Source organism: Anopheles coustani, chromosome 3, assembly GCF_943734705.1.
Source record: "Anopheles coustani chromosome 3, idAnoCousDA_361_x.2, whole genome shotgun sequence".
Lineage (NCBI taxonomy): Eukaryota > Metazoa > Arthropoda > Insecta > Diptera > Culicidae > Anopheles > Anopheles coustani.
The window spans coordinates 11,085,258-11,111,432 of NC_071288.1; the positions used below are offsets into that span (position 1 = coordinate 11,085,258).

Sequence of the window (26,175 nt, forward strand, 5' to 3'; positions counted from 1 at the left end):
CGTACTTGGTGCGCTGCTGTTGTAGCTGCTGCTGCTGCTGCTGTTGAAAGTGATGGTACTCCTCGAAGTAGGACAGCTGGGTGGCGGCCGGAAGGGACTTGAAGCCATGATGTGCAGCCTGTGTGACCGGTGTTCCGGAAGTAGCGCTTCCACTGGAAGCCGCAATGGCGGCAACCGAGGAGCTCGCACAGGCCCGATTGTAGTGATGATGGAACCCGTTGGCGTTTTGATTGTAAAAATATTGGGCTGCGGCTGCCGCCGATTGCGCCGCCAGGTGACTGGAGGAGACAGACTCGGCCAGCTGATGCTGTGGTAGTTGTGACGCTGATAGCGATTGCTGCTGGTGTTGTTGCTGGTAGGACGCGTACGGATGATGGCGATGGTACTGGGACGGTGGGCGAGGATGCTGTGCGAGGATCACGGCATGGCCACCGGAAGTGGAAGATGGAAGATGCGCTGCTTTTTGGTGTCAAGTGATCAGTGCCTGCCCGTTGTTGCCATGGACACGCATGTGGCGGTTCAGGTTGCCGGACTGGGAAAATCTGTTACAAGATAGTAAATATAGTATTTAATTCTGATCAACTTTTGATAAGGCTCTGGTTCTCAAAGTAGGCCATTCTTTAGTCCTCTGGCAACAGGCATTTACATGGGGTATACATTTTCGCTTTGGGAATCTCTTGTGAATAGTTCTCCAAGTCAATTCTAAATCGAGGAACACCTGTTAACTATAACAAAATTTTGTGAACCATAACAAAAACCCAAAAGTTTCATCGTTAGTTATTAACATTCTCTATGTTCTATTATCAAAAATATATCAAAGTCCCATTAAAAATCACAAAAGATAACATAGATGACGAATTCCACGCGTTCATTACTTCACATATTTTTGAAATGCATAATTAAACTACTTCCATGGAAGTCTATTTTAATCCACCAATTTGTCTAGCCTAAACTTCCTTTTAAGTTTATGATTCTGTGGTCGGGAAATGGTAGTTGTGAGCATAACCGCCTAGTGGGATGGTTTGAGAACCACTGGATTACACTAGTGCGTACACTTACCGCAGCAGACAGAGCTTGCACTGGTAGGGTTTTTCGCCGCTGTGTATCCGCAGGTGCTTGGTCAGCGTGGAGCTGTCGGAGAACGCCTTCTTGCACGCCCGACACCGGTACGGGCGTTCGCCGGAGTGCGTTCGCATGTGCGTAGTAACACTGGAGCTTTGCGAGAAGCGCCTATCACAAATCGGGCACCGGAACGGCTTCTGGCCCGTGTGCGTGCGGACGTGTGCGGTCAGGTTGGCCGCCTGCGAGAAGCTCTTGTTGCAGTCCGGACAGCGGTACGGCCGTTCGCCGGAGTGCGTCCTCAGGTGCGTCTTGAGCGTGCTGGGCCGGGCGTACGTTTTGCCGCACAGCCGACACAGGTTCGGTTTGTTGTCGCCGCCGGCCGTCCCGTCGCTCCCGCTGCCACTGCCATCCTCTTCCTCGTCCTCGTCGATCGTGGTCGTGCTGCCGCGCTGACCGTGGCCCTCCGCCACCCCGTGGCCCGGCTCCCCGTACCCCAGGCCGAGCGACCGACTCTCGGCCTTCATCTTGAGGGCGGCCGCGAAGCTTACGGTGGCGGCAGCCGCCGCAGCAGCCACCGCAGCCGCCGACGTGGGCGTCGCCTCAACGGCGGTGGTAAAGTCGGGCGGGGTAGTGCTCTTCGGTGGCGTACAGTCCAACGACGAAGCCGCCGCAACAGCCGCCGCAGCCGCCGCCGCCGCCGACTGATGATGGTGACTGTGATGATGGTGGTGCTGTTGGTGCGAATGTTGGTGTGCATGGTGCGCGTGGTGATAATACTGTTGCTGTTGTTGCTGCTGCTGCTGCTGCTGATGCTGTTGCTGCTGGTGTTGCTGTTGTTGCTGGTGCACCTGCTGTTGCTGTTGCTGCTGATGTTGCTGCTGGTGTTGCTTCAGCGGCGTCAACGAGGCCGAGCTGCGCGCCGAAGCCGACGAATCGAGCCCGAGCGGCGAAAGGGCGCCACCGGTTCCAGCTCCCCCGGCCACCGTCGATGCCGCCGTCGGTTGGCTTTGCGGTCGGAAGTCGGCCGTGAAGGAGTACGTCGCACCGGGCGGGTACGGGACGGGGCTGAGCAGGGGCGGGTAGAGCACGTTCACTGAGGAGCTGGCGTTCTGGGCGCCCCACTGCATCTGGGAGCACTGCATCGGGACGGACGCGTCCGCCCCGTACCCGTGCATCGTCATGTTCATGCTGACGTTGACGCTCATGCTCGGGTACATCGGGGCCGAGTGTTGTGCGCAGGACGAGTCGTAGTAGTTGGCGCCGTACGGGCCGCCCGGTTGCGACGGCATCTGGTTGTAGTGCGAGTGGGACCCGTGCCCATGGTGGCCGGCAGGGGAGAGCAGCATCTGCGGGTGCACGGTGTAGGAGAGGGACGCTTGCGGGGTGCCAAAGTTCTGGCCCTGGCCTAGTGGCTGGGGATCCGGGCTCTGCTTCAGAACGGCGTGCTTCAGGGACAACAGCACGTCCGCCACGTCGTGCGTCGGTCGCTCGGGTCTACTTTCGAAAAACATACGATAAGAAAAGCGTAAAGTTTTCTCTTCCAACCATTCATACTTCCAGAATACTACTTACTTGTACGAAGCACCACAGGGCGAGAAAGGGAACAGACTGGGTAACGGATCGATGTCCAGCGGAGGAAGACCGGGAAACGTGCTCATGTCCTCGTTCCAGTAGCTGCCGAGGTTACCTTGCGAGCTGAGAGATCAACACAGTAAAATAAAATGCAGATTAGATACCGTTTCTTTAAATACCTAGCCATAATAAAATGTAACCATTTCGAATACAATTAATTGATTCATTAGCTTCCGTGACGCTTATTATATCCAGTACAGACAAAAGCATCACATGACAAAGTTTATCCAATACACTAGACCAAATAGAGATAGAAGAATGAGAAACTGATAGGTCTATAGTTACCCATAATGAGAAAGCTCCCTGACATGATGAGGTAATAGGAGAAGGGCTATGTCGATAAATATCCAATTCAATTCTACTATTTTTTTAATGTTCAAGTGAAAGTAAACCGAGAAACATGAGTGAAGATGGTCCTAAGCATTTAGCAAGTGTGGAAAAAGATGTTGTAAAGAATGTTTATCCTATAACTGGGCGGTTTTAATAGTTGGCACACAAATAGATAAGCAATTAATAAAAAAAAGAATGCAATTTCTTTTCCAATTGGGAAAAGCATCGGTTTTATAATGCGTAATTGTTTGTTTTGAACAATAAATATGCTTATTTTAATGAAATCGTAATTTGTATATGTTTTCGGAAAAAACTGTATTTCAAAGAATTCCAAGTAGACCAAAGCAAAATTAAATTGGAAAATTTAACAATTCAAGCTTTGTTCGAGGCTTTTAAAAAAGTTCGTAAATGCATCTCCACCCTAGAGTAATAAAACATGTTCGTATTGCGTAAAAAATCTTTAAAAGAACCGACAAAAAGTTCCACCATTTCAGTACAAGTTTCCAACCAGCACCAGCGACGGCTTCCTATGAAGACGCAAAAAGATGAAATGCAAAAGTTTACGCAACAGCACACCAAACAAAAACAACCTCTTGCTCCAGCCTCTCTGGTCTCTGGCCAGCTCGGTGTCTCTGTGGAAATCCTTCGGTTGTAAGTTCATTCATTCCGTCGGTTTCACATGCCGATCGGTTTACAGTACAGCCCGAACACTCAATGCTCGCACGAGAGCGGAAAAAGGAAAACGATTCGAGTAATTTAATCACAGACGCAACCATCAACTCGCCACCTACAGGGTAGGAGTCATCAGAAAGCGCCCACCGCATGATGTCCGATGATAGGCAGGTTTTCCGATGGAACAAAGCATACATCCTATGGCGCGTTGCTAGTTGTTAGCCATTCGACAACAATTTCTTGTTTGGAGTTGGAAGCACCTCGAGTCACGAAAGGAAGGAGGAGAGGTGTGCTGCGGCGTTGAGGAGATAATTAAAATGAAACGATACTCCTGCCCCTCCACCTTGATGGAATGGAACGGAAAATCGAGTCCGTCGCAAAGTTCGCACGGTCGTAAGCGAATAGCAAATAACACATTTTAAAAAATGTAGAAAACAAAAAAATCAATGAATTCGTGAACAGAAAAAAAAAGTGAAGAGATAAAATACAAGATGGCGAGAACACCCAACACAAGAAGCTTGCGGTTTCTATTGCCCGGGGACATGACATGCTTTCCCGTCCTTCATCGTTCGTTGAACAAACTTAACTAGAGAAAACTTTTTACAGCGAAAAAACAAAGGCAAACTTTTTGTACAACACTGGTCATTGGAAAATATTGTATAATTAACTTACAAACAGTTAGTTTGATTCAATTCATTCATTTGAAGTGATTTTACACTCTTGCTTCTCGTTGGAGAATGGAATAGAATGCCAGAAAATTTGAAAACAATTCTTTTTTATTTTTTCTCCATAAAAACATATCAATCCATGTTACTTCAGTATAAAGTTGGATAGTTGGATGGATCGGTGTTACGCAGTATTTCTCGAATATGGTAACAAGAAATAAATAAACTAAGTAACACAAGAAGCAGGTGAGGAGTTGATTCAAAGTGTTTGTAATAGACGGAACTAAACTTTATTTCAAAAACAGTATAGCTTTCAATTGCACTCTATTACAACTTTTATAATGCTGGAGCGATTTAAAACTTCAAAAAAGAGACGAAATTATACTGCAATGTGACAATTTTCATCAAAATTATCCGTGCATTTACTAGATGTGCCCAAAATCTCGTATTTTATACATCGATGACAAAATTTAAACAGATTGAACAGATTGTTTAATTTTTTCCCATGACTCCATATTCAAGCGATGATGAAAGATACAAGTCCTGTTTTTTTCCTCTCAATCAAACTGGGCTTGTTTGGTTTTTGGTTTTGGTGCCGAGAGTTTTTCGCATCAAACGCTTACCTTAGTCCGCCGCTGTGGTCCAGACAGTTTCCGCAATCGATGAAATCTGATCCGTGCAGTCCCGCCAGGGGCAATGATGCTGCGCTCTCCTGACAGCTGGAACAACCACTACCACCGCAGGACGATGGACATTCCTAGAAAGGGCGAAAGGGGTGTTGGGAGGAGAAGAAAAACATCAGAAAGCGCGGTTTGCGGAAGACAGCAGAAGAAGTGGCACGATCACAACATATCGGAACGATGGCAGGGTGGGAGGGTGGAAAGCAGGGTGACTAGGGGTGTTTGAGCTAGAAGTGGAGTATTTTGCTGCTTGCGGATCGTGTGAATGGCACGAAACGGCACGGAACGGATCGAATGAACCATGAATGAATGGCTTGTAACGGAGCAAACCGGAGTCTGCGGTGAAGGAAGTGCCGACCGTTGGGTCCGAGACCACTGCATTATTATGATAAGGAAGTGGATTTTCATATCCATTTTCCCACCGGCCGCTGTGACTTGATGTTTATGCACTCCTAAGATCTACTTGGTAAACAAGTTTGAAGTGCAGAAAATTGTGGAGCATAATATCCCATACATTTGGTCGTACATAGAACATTTAATCTCAACTAGGCGTTTCCTTTTTTATGTTTAAATTTTATCAGCGTATCATTACATCAGGATACGTTGTGTTAGTTTCTAGTTCAAATGTTTCATTTTAAAATCTTTAAAAATGATGGATTGTGGATCTATTATTCCTATTTTTGTTACAGAACTTTTTACTAAATATTCTTAATTTACCTAAATTTCGATTGAAAGTTTACTAAACAATTGAATGTTCTTTTCTAAGCTGAACCATCGAATAGAAGCTATCGGAAACATTGGCATTAGGGACTATTATGTTTTTTTAAATTTTTTTAAACACGTTGCTCAAATTTAAGCTGTTAACCAATACTTGTTTTATTTCATGGCATTTTTTATAATGCAAAAAAGTCCTTCGGTATTTTTTTATTTGCTACTGTGCTCCTTTTGATATAGATAGAATGACAAGTTTTGAAAAATTCTTTGTTATGTCCTCTTGAATATTTTTTTGCTGACAACATGGCTCACCGTGTATAAGCCAGAATTATTCAGAGTTTTCTTTTTTCATGTTCCAGCTCTTCTTGCTAGTTTCTACCATACGCCGACGGGTCTTGTCCGACTACGGCTGCCGATCCAATCACTAGCTTGTTGCATAAGTATACAGCACGTGTGATATGAAAAACCTTTTGCACCAAGCAAATAAGCTTTACATCTTTGTATCGTCACCGAGAAACTACGACAGAGAAACAAAACAATGGAGAATATATATTAAAAAAGGAAAAATTAAGCAGCAACCGTCGGCTAAAAATGGTGCAAAGTGGCGGTTATTGGAAAGTCTCTGTAGTGAACCGTCGGGAAATGTTGCCTACGTGTGCCCAGTAGGCAAAGAACGATCGTCGATACGGTGGCAAATATAATCCAATTAGGCGGCAAAAGCAAATTCCAGCACGTGAATACGTGAATAGTTACTCCAGGCAGGGACAAAATTATGTACCGATAATTGGGACCGTGTTTCGTTTCAATCTACCCCTCGAATCGAAGGGGAGCTTTATCGGCATTTGGTAAACGTCGACATGACCCAGGTCCGTTGCCTTCTTTTTACCGCTGATCCTGATCCTTCGATGGATATAGCGGCTCTGCAAAACGCTCAATTCTTGTCCGCCCAAATCTCTAACCCCGGTAAGCATTTGGAGTACCTGGAGACTAAGGCTGTTACAGGTTGGCGACAATGTTGCAGAATAATGTATTTGATGATGTAAGACGTGTAACAATTTGCAATGACGGATTCTCTCGACGTGGCAAAGTTACACAATATTTGCTTACACAACAGTCGGGTGAATTGCGTGTTTCTCTGTTAGTTATATTTTTCTGGGTATTGCAAAATTTAATCGATTTATTATGCAATTTTTACTAGCATATGTTACAGCACGTTATAAAGTTCTTTTATTCCAGATATTACACAATTTTTGCCAAAAACGTTCAAATACTAAAATTTCAAACAATAGGTCGCAAATGCATTACACATTTATGGATTAAGAACATAGTCACTCGAATTTACTGTGCTTTATCGAAAACGTTTAGTCCACATAAACTTTATAAATTGAACATAATAACGACATTGGCCCTACATTTCCATCCTTTTGTTGTTTCTCCTACGCCTTGCAGGGAAGCCGTTTAAATTTTAACTACCTAATTTACTGCATTCAACCAATTCAAAACTAAAAATTTGACTGTAAATATATTTCAGTATATGAGTTGAAGACGATGTAACAGATTATATATCTTGTTCATTAATCGAAATATTCTTGGATATTAACCATGATTTTGTAGGTGTTATAAAATCTAACGCTGAAGAATGGAAATTATTAATAAAATGTTGATTGATAAAGAGTTAACAATAAATTATGCTTTAATTGTCGATAAACACCGTCAAAAAATATACTAGACAATATCATTATAATACCATAAATTGCTTTGTGCAATTTTGAACAAAAAAATTTAGCAGACACTGAAGTTTGGAATCGAAACTCGAAACATTATACAATAGCTACAGGTCTACTAACTTAGTATTCAGGAAATAATAGAGAACACACTTCTTTGATCTTCATAAAGAACTGAACGGCTGGCCGATCACAATTAACAGTTTCAAGAGTTGTCTGGAAAACGCGTACTCCCAATGTTCACCGGGAACTTCCGAAAACGATGCGTAACCGCGAACAACGTCCAATGAACTATTGCGGAGATGACGGCGAATCTTGGGCCAGGCATCGCAATTCCAGCATCCAGAAGTACCGCAATTTCGTCGGCTTTTTCCCGAAACGGAACTACACCGGTAGGAAAAGGAAAGCAAGCGAGCAGGTGTACCGTTCGTCCTTTCGCCGGACGTCATTGTCGGCTTCGGCAGAGTATCGCAATTTCCCCCAGTGGAAAAGGATAAGGAGTCGGAAGGTGACGAAACTTACCTGGGGACTGTCGAGGGGCATGCCGAAGAGAGGATTATTCGGGACATAGCCCGTTTCCGGCTCCATGGGAGTACTATCCGTACTCCCGCATGATATGTACATGGCTCCACCTTCGTGTATTTGATTGAACTCTGCAAGGAAAAACAAATGAGAGGTTAAAATCAGCTAATGTAGGAAGAACAATTATGCTATTTATAATACAAGTGAAGGATGCTTCGAGCATGTTCATAAGCGAACACTTCCCTTCATTCCTTCAAATTCAATGTTAATGATTTGTTCATAGTGAAAAACTACTCTACATCAATGGTCAACCTCCACATCCTTATGCTTATCGATAGCCCTTCATGATTTTGTTTTTCAACAAACCGAAGGGTACATCATTCCCTTCATTCGCATTTTCTCTCCCTATCTCTATCGCTCTCCCTCTTCTGAGCTGCAACGAACCGTAGGTACGCCATATTGGTGTTGCATTCGTCAGCCAATCACAATGCTGCGTTTCCCTAGCAGCAGTGTTGGTACAAAAGGGAAACGCCCCATTTTTTCTCTGCTACTAAATTTTCTGCGGTGCGGAAAAAATGATGGAAATGCTTTAAGTTTAAGGATATTCATTTCAACACATCAGGACGCGGATGATGAAGTACTGAAAGCATGGCTAGAAGGTTGTTGAACGAGCGATTTTTAAAAGTTTTCAATCTCAAGCGAAAGTCACCGCATGCTACAGTACATGCTGCCGATTTGCTTTGATTTATTTTATTAGAACCATTTCAAAATGAATTCTGTTGATTGGGGATGAAAGTATGTTCCAAAGTAGCTTTAAAATTATCTCAAAGGCAGTATCAATCTATTAGAAACCTTTTCATCGCCAAGAGGTGGTTTGGGATTTTTTTGTGTTACGACTCTGTACAATGCGTTTTCCTATTTCCAGTTATCATTAGGTGTAGGAATTTGAAATATCAATATTCTTTGAACATCGTTTTAGAATGTTCCAATTTTAGTTCAACCACAGCAGAAGTGAATCTTTAAGCACAGCAGAAATAAATCTTTAAAATCGTATTTCGCGATATCTTTTGTCAACAATGATTTTAAAAACGTCTGTGTCATTTTTGTACTGGTTGCTTTACATTGCATTCACTCTATCTAATCACTTGTTTTATCAAGTAGATCACTCTTTCAATTCAATTCATTTTTTTTTGTTTAAGGATATTTGTCAACTATTTTTAAAATAAACTTAAACAATCGTATTGTACATTTCCCAATTTTGCAATTGGGGTGATCCACATCGTGCATACTTTTTTTTTAATTTAATGTTTTTGGTGCAATGCAGGCAACAGATTATATGTTTAACAGCATTTGCCGCATGTTCACTGGTAGTTTGTGAATCTCATCTACAATGAACGAAGAACATTTTTCACATCGAAGTTATTCCTCTTAACTAGGGGCATCTCTATGTTGGCATTGGCTCTAAAAAAGGTTAGTAACCGCGATCTTCATGCAATAGTTTATGGCAAATCGTAAATAATTCTTCGTCGAGACTCTTGTGCTGCAACTTACCCAGAGTGAATGTATTATTGTATCCGGAGGCGAGAACCATCAATACAGCTCCACCGCATATGAGAGCGAAATTTGAAGCGACGAGCCGTGGTCGTCTTATCCAAAAAACCAATTCCTTGCCAGTAATGTGTTTGTGTGTGCGTGTAGCCTTAGCACGATCTTAGCACAAATTTAGGTTTCTTACAAACTAAACACAAACAAGACGACGCAATAGAAAACTAAACGTAGAACACTAACAACTTAAACGAGAAAATATCAGTCGCTTCCCGTCATTCGAGACACTCCATTCTCGCTGTCAGCATAATTTGGCGAAACGCACTAACACTAGCGACACGTCCTGCTGCATTTCCCGATGCGATTGCACTTTCGCACCGAACCCGGCAACCACCTTTGGGTACGCGATCGTCACGCACTTGCGCCCACGGGTCTCGCAGGGCTCACTTATTTCCGAGCCGACAAAGAAAGGCACCAACAATTGCACTTGCACCGATTGCACCGCCCTGCACTGACTGCTGCCACGGGGTGGTTGGCATTCCTGGCCGTGGTGCGTCCGAATCTGGCACATGGCGTCAAAGGGCACGCCGAGGAACTTTTTTCGTTGCCGACAGGAAGCTTCCTCCGAGGGGCATCGCTTTTCACCTGCCCGTGCAAAACTGGCCGTGAAGAAATGTATTCCGAAGCAGTTGCGGTATCACTTGAATGCACTTCAGAGCTCACGACTTTTTATAATTTGAAACTTATTTGCAGCTCAACCGATTGTCGTTTCTTAGAATGTAGACTTCGATGTGGTTTCCGTATTAAATTGGGAAGAAAGGTAACAGAGCTCGTTCCACAAAACAAAACAAAATTTACTACGGACGTCGCTACGACAACGATACTCACAGAAGGACGGCACGGTAAGGACTGAAGGACAGCCCAGCCGACGCACTGATGGAAAACTTGCTGAAAACTATCGCACAAGAACTGACCGGCCACCCTCTCCACCCCACCGCGCGCACCAAATGCACCCATTCCTCGGCGATTGGGTAGGCCGGCCTTCGTTGTTTTCGGTGTCTTTTCCTTCTGTTTGCACCCCTCTGCAGCGCTGGGTGCGCCTTCTTTTTTCCACCAGCCTGCTACAAGCGGATCGGAGAAGGAAACGACGCATGTACCCCCGGTTTTCAGCCAAACCATTGTGGTGGGACACGCCATCACCGCTTTTACCTCCCCTCGGGGGTGACTTCCAAACGGCAACATATGACGCACCGATCCGTCGGTGGAAGTGAATCAGAAGAAAGAAGAAAAAACGAAACACGTGCAACGAAGGAGGAGAAGGATAAAAAAAATAACAGGGAAAACAAAAAACCCACGAGGCATCCAAGCTGGGCATAATCCAACCAACGGTGGCCGTCGAAGGGAAATGTGTGTTTGTGTGTAGGCTGGTGCAACTTCTGCCAGACCATAAGCAAAAGGGGGTTCACAGAGTATGTTACACGATACGATGGGCCAGGATCCGAAAGTGTGTGAGGGTCGAGTGGTAGAAGATGGTAGGTTGTCTTTTCCTTCGGCCCGAGTCACACTTTCCCGCCTATACGGGGTTGCCTTTAAATTTAAATTTAAATTTAAATAGAGTTGGTTATCAAAATAGGCTAACATATTCACTAAACTTTATGAGATTTCTAGCGGCACTTATAAAACAAAACAAGTTTTCTCCATTATTTCTATTCTTTATTGCTTGGTTTAGCAAATAAATGTTATACTGGTGCTTTAACTTACTTGGTTTGATAATTTTTTTAATATACCTATTTATCAAGTATATTTACTGTTATTTCAACTCCAAATTTTCAATTAGGAAATATCAAAGACGTTGTTTGAAATATTTATAATCTTTCATATCAATATTTGAAACTCACTGTATCCTTCTCCAGGCTAAACTCATTGACTTTAGCGTCACTTACCGAACGGGGAAGCTTGGCCCTAAAAAGAGGTCAATCATGCCGTAGTCACGATGGACGCATGAAAATTTTCTCCCTCGTTTCGTTCTCTCTTTCTCTTGTCGGGCTCCCGGCACCTGATCCTTGCGTTCGATGATCGTTAATTCGATACTTTTTTCCTTCCTTTCAAACTGGCGCAAACCGTGAAGGAAAGGAAAGAGGAAACCAAGAAGGACAACGTTTAACGAGGACGTTCAACCGAAGATGCTACCTACTACAACCTGAGCTGGCATCCGGAGGAAATTTCCAAACCGTGACAACTTCCTGTGACATTACCGTGGCGATAAGCTTCCAGGGAAGGCTCGTTACAGCATCGCTTTCACGCATTCCCTTTATCTGACACTATCGATTACCAGCTCGTGTTCTCATTCAAATATAACAATGTTTATACATGGGATTTAGCTATCGTATTTTTGTGTTAATATGTTTATGTCAATCAATTCCCGAAAAGAGATTAAGATACATATTGAGGATTTAGTATGTTAGTTGTACACATATTGTATTTAAATCAACATAAATTGAAAAAGTTAAAGTAATTATAACAATTGTCATTTCAATAATTAAATTTCCACCCACTTTTTAATACAAACCTATTTTTAGAATACGTAGAATATTTCGAATTGACAAAGGAGTCCAACAAGACTAAAAGAGATCCTTTTTTGAGCATCTTTATCCTGTTTTATCCGTTGACTCGTTACGTGCGTGACAGAAAGCTTCATCCGTATCGGGTGACAGCGTGCACCTTCCTTTCGGTACTCCGGCACGAAACCGGACACTTGCCCGATTTCCAGTCGACGTCACTCCCGCGTGTTCGGAAGAACTCGTCTGCCCAGCCCCACCAAAGCCTTCAGACCCCGAACGCCAGACAGGTACCGAGCGCCCGGTTGCATCCTGCCCGAGAACATCTTGCGAGACGGTCGGGTTCCTGCGCCACCGGAAAATCCGCCTCCTGCCTCTGTAAGATCAAGCAGAAGAAATTGAGGATCGCCGAAAAGGTAATGTTCAATCGAGCGTCACGAAGGCGGATGAAACAATCCACCCTTTTCCCAGCAGGATTCGCCCCGGTTCGTCCCATGCCCGTTGTGTTGTGTAAGACGAGACGCGAGAGAAAAGTTGTCCGTCCGAGCGGAGGAGGAACATCCCAAGGGGTTCCAGCCGGTGGACGGGTTAAACTCCCGGGTCTGGGTCACTTTCGATTGATCGGCTTTGCCGGTTCGCTTGCTGGCTCAATTGCTGTTCTTGCCGTCGTTGGTGCCTTCTGTTTCGCACCGGACTGGGTGGTCGCGGTCGTCAAACTGCTCCATGCAGCCTGAAAGATGTGTGCTCTCGCCAGGCGGGAGGCTGAGTCCTCTGGGTGCTGTGGGATCAAGGATAAGCCACTCTTCTGCTCACGCTCGACTCCACTTTTTTGCCCTTGTTCCCTCTTTGGGGACGGTTGAGGAAAAAAAGGCAGACAAATTCATTGATGAAACTACGTGGACGTGTACGATCGAGGAGCGCACAAGCGGGGATACCTTCCTCCTACCCGTGCCACCACCTACCGACATCGATTCATGCGCAATGAGGTGTGCTAATTTCCATTTTCTACTAACGTAATTTGCTCCACCCGGCTTTGGTCTTTCGCTGGCGATGTGTCGGTCGTTTGCTTTTCTTCTTTGTTTTTGCAACAATAAAATTTCATCCTTGCTTCCGTTGCTTCAACCGCTTCCTTGTTGTAGATTTTTTTACACCCGGCACCCTTTCGCAAGGGCATTGACTCGATGAAGACGATTTTTTATTTTGCTCATATTTGCAATGACATTTGCAAGCAACCTGCCGTGCTTTGCCATTTTGAAGAAATAGTTGCAGCAGAAGTTGTAGATGCTCATCGGGTAGTTTTAGTTTGAATTTAGCAGAGCTTTGTAAAAAACCAATTAATACAAATTTAAATTATTCGATTTTTTTAAAGGATGAAACTGTTTCGGCAATCCAAGCACAATTAAGCTCGATCGTAGGAAAATAACTTCAAATGTTTTTTTAAACATTTTAACAACCTGATGGCTGAAATTCTATGGTAATGTATAGAAAAGAAATTATTGAATTCTATATTGTAGTGCTCATGCCGAGGTTTTGTAGGAAAAAAAATTGTATGAATTTTCGTATGTTAGCTATTTCTCTCTGTCCATGCTTATGAACTAGGATTACACATGGTCTCATTGGTTTAGATTTATGTCACTTAATTAGATTGGTTTTAACTTTATATTGTTTATAGTATGTTAACTAGTATATCGTTTTATAGTATGTTTAAATATTTCGTTTTGTTAAAACCATTATAGGATAAATTTTTACACAATCTACCAAAACCTGCTGCATTGTATCGTCTTCCAGTAAATTTCTATCCTCAACATGTTCTTCGATCTATTTCGTACTCAATGCTAATTTTCTTAACTTTCAACCTGTGCATTACGAAGAACGATATTATTTAGCATTATCCGTTCCACCGCATTAACAAGATGGCGTCAGCGGTAAAGAACTAATTTCATTTCTTACTTCGCGACTTCGCTCAACACCTTTCTGCACGCCACCATATCCTCGACCAATCTACCCTCCTTCTTCACTCTATGGAACGTGCAAAAAACATTCATCCAAAATTATTATCGTTTTGCTAACAAGGGTTCCCCCGAAAAGCTGCCGACGCCATCCTGTTTTTCTGCTCCTTCGCGACGGCGCACCATCATCCCCCATGGAGACGCTAACACTGTCGATGCCGACGAAGAGGACGACGAGGGGGCTCACGGTGACGATGGTGATGATGGCGACTGCGATGTAAATTGAAATGAAAATGAAACCGTACAACTGTGACGCCCCCGACATAGAGTTATGTATTGTTTGGGCGAATTGTGAGCTGTACTGTGTGTTACTGGCTATTCTTTGGTACAGTGGATGCCAAACGACAGTAACATTACTCGTATGTAAAATTTATTCGCGAAGAAGGTTAACAGACATTAAACGAGAGAACTTTCCTTTTTATGTACTCTTATCTTAGCATGTTATCCTCCGAGTGAATCAAATGTTAGATACAGATTGTAAAAAGATTAAAATAAACATCGTAGCTTTAGTCAACAAAGCTATTTTTAGTTGACAATATAAACAAGTTTCATTATTAACTGTTTAGCAATAGTTTTGCTGACGAATGACTTTCGAACGAACTCCATTCTGCAAACAAAAATGCAAAGAAAAATAAAACAAGAAATGGTAAAATTAGAGCTAACTGTACTTGTCTTGACCAGAGGCAAACCGTGTGAACCCGGCCCGCTACACGTGGCATCCCTTTTTCGTTATGCCATACTTTATTTCTTTCGACGCAAATCCCCAACCGTTGGCGCTTCCGTTTTAGCGTGCTACCAACTCTCGGAACGTCTGTTCGCTATTTCTTCGAATCTCGCTCACTCATAAAAGCCGACAAATGGATACACAGGCCGTTGGTTGGAGTTTTTTCTTGCCGCCATTTCTCCATGGTGCACCACCCCATGGGGTTTTCCTCTCACCCTGCGCACAACGCGTATCCTTCCATCGGAAATCCGTGATGAATGAAGGGAGCAAAACACGACCGGAACCGGGTAAATTACCGGACGGTATCGATTGTTGAAGCCCCACAAGCGGGCACACGATTTCATGGGAGGTTAGTTTTAGTTTGTTCTTCTTCTTCTTCTACTTCTTTGTTTGTTCGTTTTGGTTTGTTTTATACTATTCTAACCACGAATGAAAAGTTACAAAGTACTACCACGACGAGCTAGTTGTCGTTATTTTCAATGTAAGTGTAGACGGATTTGCCATAAATTCACATAAAGATGTGGATTATACTAATCAAAAGGAGTACATACACTAATTATATTACTGTCTCATTTCACTTTCCCTGAGGCTCCACTAAATTTAACATAAACAGATATGTCCTATATCCGATATTCTCCGAAGTTCTCAACTATGAACTCGCTAGCAACCAAGAGGATACCGTAGGTAAATTAAACCTTATCAACCTAACGACCACATGGAAGTTGAATTTCATCGTCCTGCCGCTTGGCAAAAGTTCTTATGTTTCATTTCACCAAATACAATCTCACTAAAATAACAACACGTTTCTATTCCGTTTCCTGTAACCCTAACCCATTCCAATCGCCAGAAGAGTTCCCAGGGAGCGTGAACCCCATCGGGAAAGTCTGACGCAGTTGGAAAAACGGAAACCGATCCGCGATCAGCCGACCGATCAGAACAAGTGACTGACGTGCCGGTGACGTCTGTGCTGGCCGCCGGAACACGGCTGATATCGATACTTTTAACTGGTGCGGCAGTTCCGATGCAGGAAGGTTTGGTTTTGTTTTTCCAACTGCCAGCAGTGGACGTTATTCTAGGACAATAGGTGTGGGGATTTATTATTCCCCCGATTTTTCTTTGTATGTGACAACAGACCAATCATCCAACCATTTAAAATGAGGACATCCTTCTGGGTAACAAATTGCTTGACCGATGAAATTTTTAGAGCTTTAGTTAATAGATTGATAATATAGAACTCCTGCAAAACTTTGTGATACATTAAAAAAAAACTCTCTCTACCTTGTAACAACTTCATAGTCAATAATCCCATCCCACCGCTTTTTTGTAAAAGGAAAGAAACACCCAAAAATCACATCAACCCTCCGTAACGCATGGATGGCGTTGAAAGACCTTCGGCACAGTAAAAGTACTTTGATCATTGGATAAAATACTCCTCACATTTTGCTGCAGTCCCAATGTGTTTTATTCATAACGCCCACTTTTCACACACCCTTGAAAGACCCGGAAAAACTTTTACTTTGCACATTACCCGTCAAGAGGGTTCATTGTATTTGTTACTTTAATTCCCTTCCGTTTAATCATTTGTTTACACAGTGCCAATTGGGTATCCAGTGTACACCGAGGGACATATTGTTCCGGTCTGGGAGAAAAGCCTCAACGCGTTGCGGTTTTCCCTCCCGGTTTGTTGGTGCCGGTGATGCAAGCATATACGGTGGGTTGGAAAATTGTGGCGGGGTGAGGAAGTGAAAAGTGATTTAATCAATCAAACCAAACGTTGACGTGCGCTGGTGGGGTGCGCTGCGGTCGGTCGTTTTTAGAAAAAAGGACAAGATAGTCCTGCAACCCGTTTCCCCTCGTGGAAGCCTCATCTTTTGCCTCGTTCATGCCATTGTTTTGCGCAACGTACCTGTGCTAGGATGGTGGTTAGGACGGCTTATCTTCCCTCGTAACCCGTGGTCATGATGCGGCTGCTAGACCGGAAACACGTGCTTCCTGTGATGAAAATAATAGCGATTAGCTCGGCGTGAGGATGACTATGATGATGCGACCACGGCGATGTAATGATACAGATCTAGTAAAGTCAGTAGATACTCGAAAGCAAAATGAGGCAAACGGCACCAAACCGAGTTCCGAGATAAAGCGGTAACGGTAACGTTCTACGAATGGTGTCTTGTGGCGTCTTACTCAAGTGTCGTTCGGATGGGAAATGTAAATAATACTGTCGAGAAGCGGCACGCCGGAGATAATCGTCGTTTGATGCTACTGGTGATGACAACGATGATAAGTTAATTTGATTCTAATCACTGTTATTTAATATTCACACACAGCTCGAAAGTGTAATAACTGTCGCACGCGGAAATGGAAATGTTGTCATGGGAATTTTATACTTCAAATTGCATTGTAATGTATGAATTATTAATCCTTGAATCAAGCATTAAATTTTTCCAAACAATTTCAATACGTAATAATCAGCTAGATATTTTGTGCAAGTAAACTTCAAGAAGCAACTTAAATTCAAAACCACGTTCATTGATGGGCTTGCTGCTAAATTGTTTTATTCATTCATTGTAACACATTTTTGTTAAAAATTTAACAAAAGATAATTTTTATCTAAAAGCATTCTTTTTTCTTCAAGGCAAAATGGAAACGGAAATTATATCACAATAGCAGTGATTATACTAAGCGTAAAAAAATGCATTTACGTAATTTTTTGTATGTAGTATGTGTTTTAACTGCGTATGTTTCATTATCTTTATTCATTTATTTTTTACAATCAATTCTAATGAAAATTTTGATGCCATAGTATAGTTTTATAACTTTTTCCAGTTGCACCTGAACAGTGTGTTTAACATAACAAATAAATGTTAATCCATCAACATCCCGCGGTTTTTTTTCCAAACCAGACCCAAACAGTTTCGGAATTAAGCCGGTGGGTAAACACAGGTGAACAGCATCACTCCCCTCATTGATGAATCAAAACACAGGCTTTTCACCTTGACAAATATTGGTATGTATTTGGAAAGAAATAATTTATACAGCAAAGCATTATTACCCTAGTCTCGTTTCTGCTAAACTAGTTGCACTTTGCCCTCCGTTTGTGATATCAGTACACGTGCACCATACCGTACAGGAACGTCCAGAACAGCACGTAGGTGCACAATCCGCTCAGGAAGCCGTGTGTGAGCAGACTTTTCCGGCTGATGAAATACTTTTCCCAATTTGAGCCCGACTTCAGCAGTAGCATTTGCCATAGACACAACACCGCCAGCACGTAGAACAGGAATCCCAGAATGCCGGTTAGTCCGAGAACGCCTGCAAACAATATTTCGAAGTTAAAGGAGGATGTACTTTTATCACGAGATGATCCACCTACCAGCGGTGCTTCCTGAAAGAGCAGCCATCGACGTCCTGCAATACTCGACGGCAGATGCATTGTTCCTGATCGCAGTGTCGCTGTAAGCGATCACCTCTCCGGATTTGGTTTCCCTAGTTTTCACCCTTGTCGTCGACATTATTTCTGTAATAAAATCTCACCGAACCGCAAATTAAATTGTATTCCACTGCTCCACAATGTTTTGATCAGCATGACATGCAACTGACAGCAAACAAGGCTGCTAGAAAGATAAGCACTGACAGCATAAACGTCGAGGTTCAGAGTAGTGATCAAAAATCCGACCCCATCCGAGAATCGCTCCATGCACTAAATATGCGACTAGTAATCTCCTAAGCAATTTTCATCAAGAATCTTTATTTATAAGTTTTCAAAAACAATGGCAAAGAAGTGAATTGGTTTACCTAATTGAGATCGGATCCGGAATCAAGTTATCTCATTTCTCAGCGCTAATCGATACACCTTGGTCGCACCTCGAGCAGCTGATTGGAGTCAAAATTTTGCTGAAAATAACAATAACAAAGCAAAAACTTTCTTTCCTCGTCAACAATGGCACACATCCAGTACGTGGACGGTTTAATTCGAGAATATATCCTTTTCCGTGGGTTTTCCAACACGCTAAAAGCGTTCGATAGTGAGCTAAAGAGTGATAAAGATAAAAGTTTTCGTGTGGACAAAGTTATCGAGCAAATACTGCTGCTGATACACAATCACGACCTGCAGGGGTTGCGCGAGCTGTGGGCCCATTTAAATAATCACCTGTTCCGTAATTTGGAGCACCATTTCGCCACCGGTGGGTGAAACGGTACATGTACCGTGCGCGTGGTGGGCGGGAAGCGTGAAGCAATTGAACTATTTTCATTTCCATTTACAGCTGTTAATAAGCTGGAGCAATCTGTACTGAAGTTTTACCTCATCGTCGCCTATACTTCGAATAAGACGGATAAAATAACAGAGTTCTTCACCAAACTTTCATCGGAGTTGGTAAACCAAAGCGAATGGAAAGAGTGGTTCTGTAAGTGTTTAACAACAAATTCATTCGGAGCTTCTGATTGGTTTTTTTTTCCATAACATTCCATCTTTCTTTGTGTTGCAGTTTTCCCGTTTTGCAAAAACCCAGAAGAACATGCAGCATTTGCCGTCTGCTTTAGTAAGCAATGGCAGGACACTTTGCTCATTTCACTGCACAACTTCCTATCGACTATCTATCAATGTATGCCGCAGCCAATCATCGCAAAGGCCGAATCTGAGGGATGTCTAATAAAGAAACTGCAGGAAGAAAATGCTCTACTGCGAAGCAAATTGAGCACCATTCAGCAACAGCAATTGCAGCAGCAGTATCTGCAGACGGCTGGTCCCGGAAGTCATCACTCGCGGCTCAGTGCTTCATCGGGCGGAGATCAACGGCTCACGGCGGACGGTCGAATTCGGTACTCGTCGCGGCCATCGTCAAGCATGCTTTCGCTGAACGATCTGCAACCGTTCGGCATTCCTCCACCCACCCACATCGTGGATGATTTCTACATTATCGCACAGGAGTCGAACAGTATGGGGAACGCGGCTGAGGGACAGGCCAGGGGTTTGAAGTCGCTGATAAGAAACATAGGATCCGGTGGAAGCCCCGTGCTCGGGCGACGTGAGGCCGTGCTAGAACGAAACAAAAAACGTTCCGGCAGTGTAGGAAGTCGCGGTAATTGGATTCATAGTTGAGCACGGGATAGCTCAATCCCGTTTTGACAAAGGTACATTTCCATATACTTTAACTCATATATACTCATAGCGTATGTAAGGTTTTACCAAAAAGGTTTTTTTTAAGAATATTATAGGCATTGAACACACTTTTACGTTCACTTAAATGCTTTATTTCCAATCGTTGTGCATTAAAATACTGGTTTAAAACGCAGCCCAAGGCAAACTGAAGAAGGCTAGAACATCAAATGCGCGTTCGCTAAAAGGCCACTTCCGATCGTCGCTCGTGAAAATTTTTGTTTTCATGTCAGACCGATAGCAAGTATTTTTCTTTTTCATGCAATCATGCTCTGTCTAACGTATCAGCGTTTTACGGGTCAGTTAATATCATTGGCTTCTCATACTGTGTGTGAATATAAGGAATTCTTATCAAATACTTTCTTTTTGACGAATAAATTAGGCACCACCGATCAATGCGCACAGGGCACGCTTGTAATCTCCGGAGCATTCATTCTGAAAAGAAATAGGTAGAAAGCAAAACAGAATCATTTTAATTGGTCGTACTTTTTTTGTTGGTAAATATTCGTGATTAAAGGAGATTTTGTGGCGTGAATCGAACATTGTTATTGCATTTTTTTTTTGGGATTAGTATGGTGCGCTAGTTGCTTGCATTCAATGCTTCTGCACGTATTATTTTTATGGGGTAAAAAGAACCAGGTAGAAAAGGCAGAAACACTGAGCAGTGCCGTGCGTGTTGGCAGATGCTTATGATTATGATTACCTCCTATCGGTGGATCATCGGGTGTTACCGTTTCCAATGAGCCGGACACCAAACGTGTGTGAGGTAAACATAATGGGAAAGAACAGAACGTACACACAATTTTAATCTATCAGGTGGTTGGTAAATGGGCGGGCAGTGGAAGGCAGTTGCTACAGCAGGACAACAGAGATGGGACACGATGGTCACAAGCCGCCAAATGACTTACCCGTACTGCGCTCAGCAGCGTTTTGTTGTACATCTGCTCGTACTCGTCCTTGACGTTCTGAAGATCGATCTCCGAGCGCGAGATGATGATACGGATCAGCTTTGCGTCGTCCGTGCCCATGCCATCCATAGCCTTGTGGAGTCGTTTGGCGAAGAAATGTGGTGCCATCTGGACGCACTCTACGATGGCACTGAGCGCTTCATACAGCTCACCGCTCAATTCGTGTTTCATCGCTTGTTCAATCGTTTGACCGGAAAGTTTCTTGTACTCGTCAAACACGATCTCCAGCTGATCGAAGCTACAGTGCGCCAGGAGTTTGTAGAACACCTCCTCGTCTGTACCGAGCTTGCCTTCTCCCGCATTGTACAGTTGGTTCGCCTGCTCGACGGCTAGGTTCGCGTCAACGGTTCCTTGCGGATCGCGAGCCCCAACGATGATCATCGTCAGTAGGCGCCGGAAGCTTCCGGACGTTTCACTGCACAAATGCTCCGCCAGAGGGCGACCATACATATCCTCGTAGCAATCGACGATCTTCTTTACCTCCTCGTTCGTTTGCGGCGCAAGCACTTCGATCAGCGTATCCTCATCCGTCCCGATGCCGTCCATCGCCTTGTGCATCTGCTTGCACAGATACTTCTCCGGCGGCATCATCAAACCGACGATAACGTCTTCAAACTTACCGCCGAGCTCGGATTTCAAGTCCTCGATTAAATCCTACGACGCAAACAGTAGATTACAACAAACCAAGCGTGAGTCATCATGTAAACGCATCGTCAAGGCCACCGCCGCCGCCGCCGCTCCTACTCACCCGACCAAGTTCGCTTGTATATTGTTCCATAATTTGCTGACGTTGGGCGTTGCTGCGAGCGCAAAGAATGTCAATGATGGCCTGCTCATCCGTTCCAAAGCCTTTCATCGCCGCCCGTAACGCATTGGCGTCCGCGGAAGCGTCGAATTCCTCCGCCGGAACAACCGTTGGGACGGGCTAGTTAGTGAATGGAATTGTAAATGAGCTTTCGTCAATATACCGTTGGAATGCGAGAAAATCGATAAAGATAGATCGTGTGTATTTGGCTGGTTTAAAGGAAAAAATGTAACTTCTTCGCTCTTTTTCGTACTTACCGTGTAATACCAGGACATCTTTGAGGTTTGGAAGGATATAGCACTACACAAACAAAGTTGATTATGGTCTTTATCCAAAGAATAAGTCAGAATAGTTTGAGCGCAAACTAACCACGTTAGCGTCTTCCCGTGTCTGAACGATTAATGAACAGTGCTCCGCGTGTAACAAAAATGGCAGCTTGATTCATTCGGTCTCTCTCCCCAGATCACTATGGATTTAATCGTGGCGCGTAAAAAAATAAAAAATTGGCATGATTCTTTTTAAATGTTCACTACTGAGGTAGTTTAATGTTTTTGCAACTATTATTTTAACTATTAAAATTTTCAAAAAACTCATGAATATCCACATCGTTTTTGTTACACATTCGGGGACTATGATAAAACTTAAATCAAGACTTACGGAGCATGTCAACCATCGAATGAGAAAAATTGATAAAATAATTGTGTCTTCTATGTGCGACCAACAACCAACGATATCTCAACCAATTATGAAACGATAGTCCCCAGCTATGTGATTGGTCAAAAAGTAAATGGTTCTTATCATTCCGATTTCCATGCTCCTCCTTCTATCAATCGTGTCGGCTTATCAATAACATAACGCAAACACAGGATCAACCGATAAACATTTCCAAACCCAAGAGACATTTTTTCATGACCATGACCGAAAGTTCGGAACGGGCAAGACCGGTTTGTAGTAAATCATGTCTCATACAAATAAGTTATAATAGCAATTGAGCATAAAACAAACCTCTAGTTTATTTTATCTTACTTTCCAACCATTAGTAATACCTCGTGGTTATTAAAGAATTGATAATACGCTTATGCCCTTGTTAGAAGAGGATTTTTATTGTCATCTTTGCTCAGAATTTGATTGTCAAAATATGCTCTTGTAGGTCGTGTGACAAAAAAATTCTGCACGCTCGTTCAATAACGCAAAGTTCTAACAAATAGCTTTTGCAAAGAAGTCAGATATGCTAGGTTCCGTTTTTGAGGTCGAAGCCAAACGCGATTTGACAGTAAAAGTCTGCCCGGTTGACAGAAATTGACATTGTTGCTGGTACTATGTAGTTCCAGCAAGAGTCCCAGCAAGCTGCCATGGAAAAACTTGCTGGTACTACATGACAGCTGCAAAAAATTTGAATTTTTGTCAACCGGGTGGGCAAAGATGACCTTTGACCAGTCTCAATGTGACAAGATGAGACAAAGTGAGAGTATAATAGTGATCTTTCACGTTGTACAGAATGAGAACATTTGTAGGTTGGGATGAACGACGGTTTCGGTGGTCGCGACAAGTTTCTTCTTATTCGTCGTTCTCTTTCCTTCTTATTCTACTTTTCCTCTTCTTATTCAGATTGTGAATCTTCGTTGTCAGTTTGCGAGTTGCAGTCAAAGCGGTAGCGTCGTAGTAAATTTATCCAATTGCTCTCTACTTTTCTGCTGGTGCTCCTTTTCCTTAAAGAGCTCTTAACAATGTCGTGGTATTACACAGTAAGTAATATCTATATGAAATATATTTATGTTGTCTTTTTGCCGAATATCAAGTCCTTTTTTCATTCATTCAACAATTTCCCTTCCGTAGCCTGTACCGACTGTGGAGCCGGTGGAAGATTTCGATCCATCCGCGGATGCAAATGCTCTCCGCAAAGCGATGAAGGGCTTCGGCACCGACGAAAAAGCAATTATCGATATTCTGTGTGCGCGATCTAATGAACAACGCCAGGTGATCGCCGCTACGTTCAAGCGCGAACTGGGACGGGTGAGTCGTCTGGAATTGAGGATGCTGGAGCATGGAAAACTGAAGTATCGGGAGATTTTTATTTTTAACTTTCCCCATTCTAGGAGTTGATCGACGATCTGAAGTCGGAGTTGGGCGGAAAGTTTGAAGATGTCATCCTCGCGTTGATGCTTCCTCCGCCGGCTTATCTCTCCAAGCAGCTGCACAAGGCGATGGACGGTATCGGTACGGACGAGAAGGCTATCATTGAAATCCTTGCTCCACAAACCAATGACGAGGTCAAGGAAATTGTCGCTTGTTATGAGGAGATGTACGGTCGGCCGCTGGCCGAACATTTGTGCAGTGAAACGTCCGGAAGCTTCCGGCGCCTACTGACGATGATCGTCGTAGGAGCTCGTGACCCACAAGGCACGGTCGATCCGGATCTGGCCGTCGAGCAGGCGAAACAGCTGTACGACGCCGGCGAAGGTAAACTCGGTACCGACGAGGCTGTGTTTTATAAGATCCTCGCCCATGCCTCCTACGATCAGCTGGAGATCGTGTTCGATGAGTATAAAAGTCTGTCGGGACGCACTATCGAGCAAGCACTGAAGGCAGAACTCAGTGGCGAACTGTACGATGCGCTAAGTGCCATCGTCGAGTGTGTCCAGATGGCACCGCACTTTTTCGCCAAACGGCTGCACAAGGCAATGGACGGCCTTGGCACCGACGATGCGACACTGATCCGGATCATCGTGTCGCGCTCGGAGATTGATTTGCAGAACATTAAGGATGAGTTTGAGCAGATGTACGACAAAACCCTCACCAGTGCCGTAAAGGTAAGTTCCGAGAGAATTGAAATGGAATGGAATGATGCGCATAAAAATGCAAAATTATACATTACGAAGTATTTTAATCTTATTTTGATCTTTTCACAGAGCGAAACATCCGGCGACTACAAACGTGCACTTTGCGCTTTGATTGGAGAGGCATAAACGGATATGGCAGGCCAACGAAATGACGGAAGAGAACAAGTGTGCATTTTACAGCGTATTACTACATGATAAGCTCATGCCAAGCATGCTTTTGAATCTCTGGTATTGTGTTTCTGACTCTTATAACTTTTTCAATGGAGCAAATTAAAGCATATTTTACATCAAGCATCGCTGATTCTTAGTTTATTGATGACTATATTCTTCGGGGGGTTTTATTAATATATATAACGGACTAGAACCGTCGGTCGACTAGTGCCGTAAACAGAATGTTGCGCCATAACGACCGGTCCGGTGCTGCAGATCTGCAACTCGAGACACCGTTCCTCCGCAAGTTTGCCTCGACCTGGTCAAGCCATCGTACTCGCTGCGCCCCTCTCCTCCTCGTGCCTGTTGAGTCCTTTTCGATAACCTCCCTAGCTGGATCGCTAACAGGCCTCCACGTTATATGCCCAAACCTTCTCAGTCTCCCGATTTTCACCAGAACACCAATCGGGGGATCACCTAGCAGCTCGTACAGCTCATAATGCCACCATCTTCTCCAAGCGCCGTCCGCGTCCCGTACTCCGCCGAAGATCGAACGTAGCACCTTGCGTTCAAAAACGCCCGTAGAGCACAACGGGCCTTATAAGAGTCCGGTAGAGCGTCAGTTTTGTTCGACTGGAATTCGACCAGATCGCAGCCGCTTATTATACTACAAAAGGTGCGATTTCCAGCGAGGACGCGCCTCCGAATTTCCAAGGATGTGTCAGAGTCACATGTGACTTGGTATCCAAGCTATAGGAAGGAACCCACCTTCTCCAGTGTGTCGCCTTCCATGGTGATACAGGGGGGTTTAATGCTTATATACTTATACCTACGCGAATAATGTAAATTGAATAGAATTGAAGGGATAAACATTCGTGACTACACGCGAATTTGTGGTTTGTTGCTGCCTGTATTAATGATCTCTCATCTACTACTTTTGGCGCCATTTAGTCGCACCCTACATCTGCGTGAATGAATCGATATTTGTTGTTGTTGTCTGTTTCAAATAGTAAAAAAGTTGTAGCAAAAATCGATGCGTCGGCGTTGGTAGTAAGACATTAAATTTCACCACCGGGCGTGTTTTATTTTACTTTGACCGAATGGGTGCGGTCAGAAACGTAAATCGCTAGCTTCCACTCGCACTGCGTGACTATTATCATAACAGAAATATGTTTTGTAATGCGAAGGTGATAGATGATGAAAGGGAAATTTCTCCGTTTTTTTCTATACCTAAACCAATCGTGAAAGCAATTCAGTTCTGAAACCTAATTGATTATTAACGAGTCCTGCACTTTACGTTAGACGAAAAATGTGTTCCTTTCAAAATTCTGGTACTCTCGAATGTAGTTTTAAATTTGTTGAGCATAAGCAGCAGTTCTGTTCTATATCAGTATTTGTAGTAGTTACGAAATAGTTT

General features: G+C 43.6%; 5 protein-coding genes across 6 annotated transcripts; 2 read left to right on the forward strand and 3 right to left on the reverse strand.

Moving 5' to 3' along the window:
- Positions 1 to 318: 318 nt before the first annotated feature.
- On the reverse strand, positions 319 to 9,592 carry LOC131259998 (protein glass-like). Its single transcript, XM_058261647.1, has 6 exons — positions 9,553 to 9,592; positions 8,002 to 8,132; positions 4,985 to 5,118; positions 2,635 to 2,757; positions 1,060 to 2,559; positions 319 to 542 (listed from the first exon to the last, which is right to left on the reverse strand). Exons 1-6 carry the CDS (start codon positions 9,590 to 9,592, stop codon positions 470 to 472), a joined length of 2,001 nt encoding a protein of 666 aa, XP_058117630.1. The 3' UTR covers positions 319 to 469.
- Positions 9,593 to 17,823: 8,231 nt separating this feature from the next.
- On the reverse strand, positions 17,824 to 22,805 carry LOC131260018 (ER membrane protein complex subunit 6). Of its 2 annotated transcripts, XM_058261669.1 has the most exons (3): positions 22,795 to 22,805; positions 18,211 to 18,335; positions 17,824 to 18,149 (listed from the first exon to the last, which is right to left on the reverse strand). In XM_058261669.1, the coding sequence occupies exons 1-3, from the start codon at positions 22,803 to 22,805 to the stop codon at positions 17,941 to 17,943; spliced, it is 345 nt and encodes a 114-aa protein (XP_058117652.1). In that variant the 3' UTR covers positions 17,824 to 17,940. The 2 variants fall into 2 exon arrangements, with proteins under 2 accessions (XP_058117652.1, XP_058117651.1); XM_058261668.1 differs by lacking the exon at positions 22,795 to 22,805 and having other exon boundaries at positions 18,211 to 18,410.
- Positions 18,765 to 20,530, forward strand: LOC131260008 (WD repeat-containing protein 91). Its single transcript, XM_058261657.1, has 3 exons — positions 18,765 to 19,021; positions 19,103 to 19,243; positions 19,325 to 20,530. Exons 1-3 carry the CDS (start codon positions 18,778 to 18,780, stop codon positions 19,936 to 19,938), a joined length of 999 nt encoding a protein of 332 aa, XP_058117640.1. The 5' UTR covers positions 18,765 to 18,777; the 3' UTR covers positions 19,939 to 20,530.
- On the reverse strand, positions 20,063 to 22,153 carry LOC131260010 (annexin B10-like). The gene is made up of 4 exons (XM_058261661.1): positions 22,026 to 22,153; positions 21,712 to 21,888; positions 20,904 to 21,617; positions 20,063 to 20,430 (listed from the first exon to the last, which is right to left on the reverse strand). Exons 1-4 carry the CDS (start codon positions 22,041 to 22,043, stop codon positions 20,374 to 20,376), a joined length of 966 nt encoding a protein of 321 aa, XP_058117644.1. The 5' UTR covers positions 22,044 to 22,153; the 3' UTR covers positions 20,063 to 20,373.
- A 597-nt stretch (positions 22,806 to 23,402) lies between the features above and the next one.
- On the forward strand, positions 23,403 to 24,900 carry LOC131260009 (annexin B10-like). The gene is made up of 4 exons (XM_058261660.1): positions 23,403 to 23,513; positions 23,605 to 23,781; positions 23,865 to 24,578; positions 24,678 to 24,900. The coding sequence occupies exons 1-4, from the start codon at positions 23,496 to 23,498 to the stop codon at positions 24,732 to 24,734; spliced, it is 966 nt and encodes a 321-aa protein (XP_058117643.1). The 5' UTR covers positions 23,403 to 23,495; the 3' UTR covers positions 24,735 to 24,900.
- The last annotated feature ends 1,275 nt before the right edge of the window (positions 24,901 to 26,175 follow it).